The 10,084-nt window shown below is 39.0% G+C and overlaps 1 protein-coding gene across 4 annotated transcripts; it reads left to right on the plus strand.

Moving 5' to 3' along the window:
- The first annotated feature begins 909 nt into the window (after positions 1-909).
- LOC143031153 (uncharacterized) lies at positions 910-9,394 on the plus strand. Of its 4 annotated transcripts, none has more exons than XM_076194662.1 (3): positions 910-928; positions 7,456-7,670; positions 7,873-9,394. In XM_076194662.1, the coding sequence occupies exon 3, from the start codon at positions 7,923-7,925 to the stop codon at positions 9,186-9,188; it is 1,266 nt and encodes a 421-aa protein (XP_076050777.1). In that variant the 5' UTR covers positions 910-928; positions 7,456-7,670; positions 7,873-7,922; the 3' UTR covers positions 9,189-9,394. The 4 variants fall into 4 exon arrangements, with proteins under 4 accessions (XP_076050777.1, XP_076050778.1, XP_076050776.1 ...); XM_076194663.1 differs by lacking the exon at positions 910-928 and adding an exon at positions 984-1,130 and having other exon boundaries at positions 7,456-7,743; XM_076194661.1 differs by lacking the exon at positions 910-928 and adding an exon at positions 984-1,130.
- The last annotated feature ends 690 nt before the right edge of the window (positions 9,395-10,084 follow it).

Raw genomic sequence — 10,084 nt, forward strand, 5'->3', positions numbered from 1 at the left:
TATATATATATATATATATATATATATATATATATATATATATATATATATATATATACATATATATACATATATGAGTCTTCATTTGGCGACACGCGGAATTTTTCGATGAAACTTTCACAATTAATATGATTTCGTATGCTGATCACAGAAACAACATTAATTCTATTGATAAATTGACAAAAATGCCAAAAAAAAACCTGTTTTTTAATGGTAAAATAATTACCGAGACCTTAGCGGTACATACTTGTTTAATGGTAAAAGTTTAACCAGTAAAATTAGCGGTACAGTGGGCCGTCAGTATTGTCACTCAGTACCATCAAGCCGAGACGTGCTTACCGCTCTCTGAGTGTTATGGTATAGCTTATCGGTTAACGGAGCCTTAACGGTAGCAGAATTTTTGCTGGTAAGCTACCGTCAAGGTTGTTACCGATAAAACCCGTAACTATCGGTAGTTGCCCACCACTACCGTCAGTACCGTCACTCAGTACCACCAAGCTGAGACGTGCTTACCGCTCTCCGAGTGTTATGGTATAGCTTATCGGTTAACGGAACCTTAACGGTAGCAGAATTTTTGCCGGTAAGCTACCGTTAAGGTTGTTACCGATAAAACCGGTAACTTTACCGGTAGCTGCCCACCACTACAAACTACTCGTGACTCGTATAGTGAAAAGCTGAATGACGTACTTATAGATGTTAAACCTTGAGTATTGTAGCCGAAGTCGTTTCTGCTCAAGCGAAGTAGCATTAGCATAATACCCTACAGTGTCACCGACAGGTGCCGAATGATTTGTGTCCATCAATAGACCAAAGCACGTAGACGTCATTTGCACAAGAAGAGCCCGAGTTTTCCTTGGGAATTAATATCAGTTTAAAAATGGCTACAGAATTGATGTCTTCCAATACACTGATTTACTGAGAAAATAAGGTCAAGTAAATTTTATATATTGTATGTATCATGTCGTGCAGCAGTAATCTTGTTAAGGGAGAAAATTATCTTGTTTTCATCCCGTATTGATTCGGATGCACTGGAGGCCAATACGGAGTGACAACTAAGAATGTGTTTGTTTACCTGTCAGCTGTGCGAACCAAGCTGAGGAAGAGGTCGAGGACGTGACGTTGAAAATGAGGTACAAATTCCAAATTTAAGACTGAACCTAAATTTGATTAATATCTTAAGGTTAAGGGGACATGTGTGTGTATTTAGAGAAAGCTTAATATAGTCGAAATCCTTCACAACATCTTGAATCTCGCGTTCTTGAGTTTCCCATAAGATATCCGCCCATTACTAGCATCCAGTAATGAGTATGGATCTATCATAGATGTCATATTGAATTTCAAAGGGAAATCCCTACTAAAATACACAATTAGTTTACAAACCAGTATTTGCATTATCATTATTAATGACAACACAACTAGTTTTATGGGTATTTTTAATGAATATTTACTGAGAGGCACGCAATTCTGTTTGGCTGAGCAAAGTCTTTATTGCTTTGTAAATTATTTAAAAAAAAATCTGACTGTTTTCTATGTTGTTGACTTGGTATGGGCCTTAGATATAGCCCATTGTGTTCTGACAAGGCTAGGAAGGGTGTCCCAAGATAGGCTAAATTGGGAATTAGTAAATGAAACCTTGGTTGAATATTAAAATATATGATATATATATGAGAGAGGCAGAGGGGAAAACACACAAATAGAACGAGAGTTTATTCTTTAACTAGTTTTGCACTATGGTGCTTGTTCAGAAAGAATGTTACACTACAGAAAATACTGGCAATAAATACAGAAAATGTGTGGGTAATGAACTAGGATAGGTCTGAGTTCAAGGAGTGTCAGTGTGACCAACATGCAAGAGTTAGAGCCTCCCTGAACTCGGACCTATCCTAGTTCATTACCCACACATTTTCTGTATTTATTGCCAGTATTTTCTGCAGTGTAACATTCTGAACAAGCACCGTAGTGCAAAACTAGTTAAAGAATAAACTTTCGTTCCATTTGTGTGTTTTCCCCTCTGCCTGTCAAGATGACATATACACACACACACATATATATATATGATATATATTGAAATTTACGAATGAATATACCCACCAAAATGGGAGAACATTATAGGATAATAATTTTGAAATTTTCTTAAAAGTTATTTGACAATGTGCCATGGTAGGTTGAATAGCACGTAACCTTATGAACCGGGTTTAATTTCTTTACTACAGGAGATTTATTCTATATCATGGGTCAGAAATTTATCTTACGAGAATTATGCTACACTCTCTGGAAAGATGCAGAGTGTGGGGTGATCTAATAGAAGTATTTAAGTGGATCAAGGGCTTTAACAAAGGTTATGCAGACTAAGACAACAGGACAGGACTCACAGTGATGGATTTAAATTGGACAAATTTAGATTTAAGAGGGAAATGGGCAAGCACTGGTTTACCAATAGTGTAGTCAATGAATGGAATAGACTTGTTTGTCTGTTCATTATTATTTATTTTAGTATTTTTTATTATTGTCTGTCCATTTATTATTCACTATTTACCTGTTTGTTTATTGTTTAACTTTACCTATTTATTTAATTTATTTTTATATTATTTATTTATTATTATTATTATTATTTTTTTTTTTTTTGCAAAAGGTTTCCTGTCGGCATGTTCCTCCTTTATAATCTTTTATGGCTCACATCATTTTTTTTTTTTGTTTTTTTTTTGTTAACCCATATATTCAGGGGTGTAATGTTGCACTGCAGAAGCAGTGCAGAAGCAGAAGCAGTGCAATGCAATTCAAAGCTTTAAGATTCGTTTAGATAAACACCTAAGCAAGATGCTGTAATACCTGCCATTTATCTTATTTGTTTTGTTATTGTTTGTCTGTTTATTATTATTTATTTTATCATTTTTTATTATTGTCTGTCCATTTATTATTATTTATTTTATCATTTTTTATTATTGTCTGTCCATTTATTATTTAGTATTTACCTGTTTGTTTATTATTTAACTTGACCTATTTATTTATTTTATTTATTATTTTGATATTATTATTTATTCATTTATCATTATCATAATTTCTTTTGCATCCGACCTAATTATGGACGAAAAGATTTCCTGTTGGCATGCTCCTCCTTTATGATCTTTTATGGCTCACTTAATTTTATTTACTTTCTATTATTTGTTCACCCATACATTCAGGGGTGTAGTGTTGCCGCTGAAGCACATTTTGTGTTGTTATTTCCAAAATGTGACGTCATCAGTCCTCCTCCTCCTCGAGGAGGAGGACTGACGACGTCATATTTTTCTGGTGCTGGTGGATCATCAAACAGTTTGTTGTTTTATTATGATTTTTTGTTTTATTTGACCAAATGACATGACATCTTGTCATCGGAGTTCCATGGGTTAAGAGACACCACGTGTCTAAAAGATGTGAAGAAATGGTTTTCCACATAAATACTTGGAATACCTTAGAAAGTGATATAGCCCAAGCTAAACAATACATGAATTCAAATCTAAATATGATCATTGGGATCAAGGATATAGATTAAGTTAGATATGTACATGAATTTGAGGATAGGTATGATGAAATGAGAGAGTAGGACGTGGGATTTGAGTGATGCCCCTTTCCTGTAGACTACAGTTAGGTAAATACTGCTACCTCTAACCATCACCAGTTCCCCCCACCAATGCGTTACTGCTGGACAGGTAGTGCTTTACCAAAAATCTATATGTATACATATGTGCATTGTATATATGTATATAGGCATGTAATAAGCATTGACAGAAATGCACCTCAGATTTTTGGGTAATGCACTACCTGTCTGACAGTAATGCACCCAGTTCTGTTAATGGACACTTGTAGCTGTTCAGTATAAGATACTTAATCAAGGTAATGGACTCATAAATCACCCATATGTCGGTGGATATTGACTATATATATATATATATATATATATATATATATATATATATATATGTATATATATATATATATATATATATATATACACATGTATGTATATACATAGGTAGTACAATGAAAGAAACATGAAACCTTTCTAAATACCTGAATTTGGCTACATGGCCATGCACTATGCCTGCCACTTTTTGATGTAATAAATTAATTAGATAGAGCGCTAATGGATTATGTAGTGGTAAATAGGATTATGATAGGAAGAGTTAAGGATGTACATGTGCTAAGGGGAGAGGGTGGGGGAATATCAGATCATTTTTTGGTGGAAGGTAAGTTGAAAGTGGAGGATAGATGGAGGAAGAGGAAAGGGACAAAAGGTAGGGAGGTTCTTAGAGTGAACTCTTTGAATGAAAAGGTGAAGGAGTACGGAAAGAAGCTGAAGGAGGAGTGGGATGGAGTAAAGGGTAGAGTAGAGCTGGGTGTGGAGGAGGAATGGGGATGGTTCAAGGAGGGAGTCATAAAGTGTGCAAGGATGGTGTGTGGAACAAGAAGGACAGGGGGAAATAGAAGAAAGGGTAGTGAATGGTGGGATGAGGAAACAAAAAAGGTTGTAGAAGAGAAGAAGCGAGCTTTCACAGATTGGTTACAAAATAGGACGAGGGAGTCATATGAGAGGTACAAAGAAAAGAAAAGAGAAGTAAAGCAAAAGGTAAAGGTTGCAAAGAGGAGAGCAGATGTGAAATGGGGTAAGAGTATGACAGAAAATTTTGAAAGTAATAAAAAGATGTTTTGGAAAGAAATTAAGAAAGAGGAGGCAAATCAAGTAGAGAAGAAAAGGTAAAAGGTGCAGATGGAGAGATGATAATGGAAGAGAAGGCAGTAAGGGGTAGATGGGCAGAATATTTTAGGGAGTTGCTAAATGTGAAGGAGGGTAGGGAAGGAAAGATTGCTGCAGTGGGAAGTGCGAAGAAAATGAGAGTGATGAATGAGGAGAATGGAGGAGAAATAAGGAAGGATGAGGTGAAGGCAGTTATTAAGATGATGAAAGCAGGTAAGGCACCTGGTCTGGATGGATGCCATGCGGAATGTCTGAAAAAGGGAGGTACAGTGATGGTGGACTGGTTGGTGAGGATATTTAATGTTTGTTGGAGAGAGGGTAGAGTGCCGGAGGACTGGAGGAGTGCCTGTATAGTTCCTCTTTACAAGGGAAAAGGGGACAAGTGTGAATGTAGTAGTTTCAGAGGGATTAGCTTGTTGAGTGTAGTCGGGAAGGCTTATGGGAGGATCTTGGTTGAGAGGATTAGGAGAGGAACAGAAGGAGTAATTGGTGAGGAACTGTGTGGATTTAGGGCAGGTAGAGGTTGTGTAGATCAGATCTTTGTGGTAAGACAGATATGTGAGAAAGCTAAAGGAAAGGGGAAGGATGTTTTTTGGGCTTTTATGGATCTGGAAAAGGCTTATGATAGGGTAGACAGGAAGGCACTGTGGGAGGTTATGCAGATATACGGGATAGGAGGAAAGCTTCTGGGAGCTGTCAAGAGTTTTTATGTGAATAGTAGAGCTTGTGTCAGGATTGGGAATGGAGAGAGTGAGTGGTTCGAGGTAAAGGTGGGACTTCGTCAAAGATGCGTTATGTCGCCCTGGCTGTTCAACTTATACATGGATGGGGTGGTGCAAGAGGTAAATGCAAGGGATTGGAGATGGTTAAAGAAAATGGAGAAAAGTGGGAGGTGAGCCAGCTGTTGTTTGCGGATGACACTGCGCTTGTGGCAGGATCGGAGGAGGGATTGAGGAAGTTGGTGGCAGAGTTTGGGAGAGTATGTGATAGAAGAAAGCTAAAGATAAATGTGGGTAAAAGTAAAGTGATGAGATGTACAAGGGGTGAAAGTGGCAGTAGACTGGAAGTGAGCATTAAGGGAGAGTGACTGGAGGAAGTGGATAGTTTTAGATACTTGGGTGCAAATGTGGCAGGGAAAGGTGGAGTGAAAGTGGAGGTAGAATGTAGATTGAGAGAAGCGAGTAAATGCCTTGGTGGATTAAAGAGTGTAATGAGGAATAGACATTTGGGAATGGATGCTAAGAGGAGACTGTATGAAGGAGTGATTGTACCAACAGAACTGTATGGGGCAGAAACATGGAACATAAGAGAAGAAGAGAGAAGGAGTTTGAATGTGTTTGAGATGAGGTGTCTGAGAAGTATGATGGGGGTTACTAGGCTAGATAGAGTGAGAAATGAGGAGGTGAGGAGGAGAACAGGGGTGGAAAAAGAGCTGGGAGATAGGGTTGATGAAAGAATATTAGGATGGTTTGGACACATGGAAAGAATGAGTGAAGAAAGACTAGTAAAAGAGGTGTGGAAGGCAGATGTGGAGGGAGTGAAAATGAGGGGGCATCCCAGGATGAGGTGGATGGATGGGGTGAAGGGGGCTTTGGGGAAGAGGGGAATGTCTGTTGAGGAAGGACGGGAGAGGACAGAAGACAGGGATGAATAGAGAATGGTTGTGATAGCATGAGTTGGAATGGGCGGGTGGATGGGGGGTGAGGTAGTATGTGTGAGCAAAATTTGACGCAGCCCGAAGGGATTTCTCCCCGTCCTCTCATTTTATGCAATGGGGGGACGGAGAGGGGGGGTCGCCGATTTAATGAAGCGGCCTTGCTGTGGATGTGCTGTGTCTTGCGACACTGCTTCTGACCCAGGGCAGTGGACAAGGTGCAGGGAAGACCCGTCATTCAGGAGGTGCTAAGATGGGAGGGAGGGTGGAGGGGTGTGGAGTGTATTCAGGGAGGGGATGGGTGGGAATGATTTTATGCCTTTTTCTTTTTGGCTACCTCCCTTGTAAGGGGGAAAAAGCCTTGGTATATGTACGTATGTATGTAATCTTATAACCACAGACTAGTGTTTCTTCACATTGAGTTTTGTGGTGGACCCAAGAATCATTCCTTACTCCTGTAGAACTGCAGGTTTCCAGTCTATGAAGCTCGAAATAATGGTTATAATAAGTAATATTATATAAATGAGTTGTGTTGTTTTGTAATATGACTAAACTCAAAGTATATTCGTAATATATTCTTAGGTACAGAATCTGCAGTTCATCCAATATCTCTACCTCATTCTTCTCCTGCATTCTTACTGCCATTTTGCATAAGCCCAAGAGATTATGCACACAGTTCAACACAGCTGTTTGTGATGATTGCCACGGGTAACCAAAGCTGCTCCTTGGGATCCAGAGGAACCTGAATAACTGTGTTACAGATAACTGGACAGGATGTGACACTTCATCCTATACTTTACAACTCATCATGGAAGACATGTTTGCCAACAACATACATACATAGTCTATGAGGGATTTGTAAAGAAACCCTCCTCCAGCCATGATTGTTTTGAAATGTCATGACCTGCCATATTCAAGAAAACTGACTAAAGATGAAATCAGGATTTCAACTTTAGCATTATTATTATTACTGTTATTATTAATATGTTATTTTCTTTCTTTTTGATTTATTTTATTTTTCCATTTGTATTTAATCCGTATGGTAATGTGTATTTATTCAATTCAGATAACGCAACTACAGGCAGCATATGTTGGTTTTACTATAGAAACGGCTCTCACCTACAAGAGAAACCCAGGGACTTTGTACATAATGAGAAATAAACCAGACTTCCTGATGCATTCAGAAAAGGATGAGAGGTCCAGGAACATAATTATTATGAAATAAACAGTGTGGAAGATGACAGGATCCCTGCCAGAGACGACAGAGTAAAACATACCAAGGTATGTATGCAGTTATGAAGAAGATGTAGAAATGTTGAATTTTAAGAAACAGAAATTCACCGCAGTGTTCTTGGTATATTTGATTCATTTTTTGCTGTCTTTTTTTTTTTTTTTTTTTTTTTTCACATGAAGAAACTGAAATTCACTACAGTGCTCTTGTTATAACTTTATTAATTGTTTTCCTCCTTTGTTCTTTTCTCAGGTGAAACAAGATGTAATGTAACGGAGAGTAAGTATAGGCCAGCCAGCAGCATGGAACCTGACATCTCACCTAATGGCAACTTGAATGCTCACTTTGTGACTTACGTTTACAAGAAACCGTACAGGTGCACCTTTTGTGAGTCGTCTTTTAAACAGTCTGGTCACCTGCAAGCGCACATAAGAACTCACACAGGAGAAAGGCCCCACAAATGTACCGTCTGTATTGCCACATTCGCCCAGACGAGTCATCTTAAGGAACACCTCTTGACTCACACAGGAGAGAAAGCCCACGAGTGCTCCCTTTGCGGTAGTGCCTTCTCACGGGCCAGCCATCTTCGATTACATCACCTTTCCCACACGGGAGAGAAGCCGCACAGGTGTAGAACGTGCGGTGCCGCGTTCTCTTCGACGAGTAACTTGAAAAGACACTTTTTGACGCACACTGGCGAACGACCTCATAAATGTGTGGTGTGCGAGGCTGCATTTGCTCACACGACTCACCTGAAAATGCACCTGCGAAGGCACACGGGCGAAAAGCCGCACCGGTGCACTCGGTGCAATGCGGCATTCTCTCAAAAGAGTCACTTAAAAGTGCACTTTAGGTCACACACGGGCGAGAAACCGCATCAATGTTCGCAGTGCAGTGCCGCTTTCTCCACCGTAGGGAATCTAGAACGACATTTTAAGACGCACACTGGCGTGCGACCCCACAAGTGTAATCTCTGTGAAGCCGCCTTTGCCGAGGCAGGAAATTTGAAAGTGCATCACCTGACGCACACGGACGAAAAGCCGTACAAATGTACGCTCTGCAATTCTGCCTTCTCTCGCACGGGTTCTCTGAAACGGCACATCAGAAGGCATGACGGGGTAAGACCTCACCAATGTACGATGTGTAGTGCCGCTTTCTCAGACGCGTTCACTTTACGAAATCACATCCGAACACACACGGGAGAACGACCTCACAAGTGTCGACTGTGCGTCGCTGCATTTTCGTTGCCATCGGCACTCAGAAGGCACATGAAAACACATACTTGTGGTGACCCTCTTTTGTGCACAATTTGCAGTGCCGCATTTTCCAGTTTGGATGACCTTTGTTCTCACATGAAGACTCACACGAAGGAAACAGTCATTAAAAAGGAAACTTTTGATGCTTCTTCGCTTTTTCACATGGAGTCCTCTGTCCTGAATTGCGAAATGCCAGGTGAGGTTTTAGATTCGAATTCAACGGCTGACACTGATTACTCAGACGACGTTTCTCTTTTGGAAAAATTAGTAAAAGTCGAAATCAAAACAGAAGCCAATGATATAGTGGCGTAAATGAAATCGATTTTTGAAGATCGGTAGTTTTTATGAAAGCTTTAATTAGAGCATGTAGCTTAGAAAATTATTATTGTGAAATAACTAAGCCATAATGATGTACTCATATGTCGGACTATTTAAAGTTTACATTGTGAAGTAACAAAGTAATTCAGTGTATATGTTTTTTTATTATTATTATTATTATTAAAAACTTTGTCCAGTAATGTTTTCTTTTTTGTTACCTTGGAAATTAACTAAGAACTTGTAATGGACATATACTTTTCACCAAAGAAAAAAACAAATTTGATTCATATTCTCAGGATTGTAAGTTTAGACACTGAAAAATCACAGAAGAATTCATAACTGTCCCAAGTTCTAAAATACATCATATTTACAAGGTGAGTTTTTGTCGGATAATTTATTTTTTGTGTAGCACAGGCTGTGTAAGAAAACCATTGCCTTGCGTTTCACTTGGCCGGCAGGTCTTGCATTTGATCTGGATATTGAGTGTACTACCTGACGGAGGAGAAGGGTATTAGGAACCACCACATGTAGGTGTCCAATGGTCCCACTGAATAATAAAAGATTAAGATTGAAAGAGGACCATTGCAACTATTATGTAACAGAAATGACTTGGATGCATATTAACAAATGTATAGTAACCATGTGGGAATAAAAAAAAACTAGACCTGTTGAAACATCATCAGTGTACAAATATTGCACTGTAATGGCAATTAAGAATATATGAAAATGGTAGTCAGAAAGGACATGGATGTCTATATTTTTTTAACTATTAACAATTAGCACTACTGTAATGATCTCATATGGATAAGAATTTGTGTCGCCTCTTCGTGTTTGTCATTTCTCTCCCCACCCCCTCTATTTTCTGCATGAGGGGGGGTCACCAACTGAGT

Source organism: Oratosquilla oratoria, chromosome 12 (assembly GCF_046742065.1).
Source record: "Oratosquilla oratoria isolate Oo_2021 chromosome 12, ASM4674206v1, whole genome shotgun sequence".
In the NCBI taxonomy this organism is placed as follows: domain Eukaryota; kingdom Metazoa; phylum Arthropoda; class Malacostraca; order Stomatopoda; family Squillidae; genus Oratosquilla; species Oratosquilla oratoria.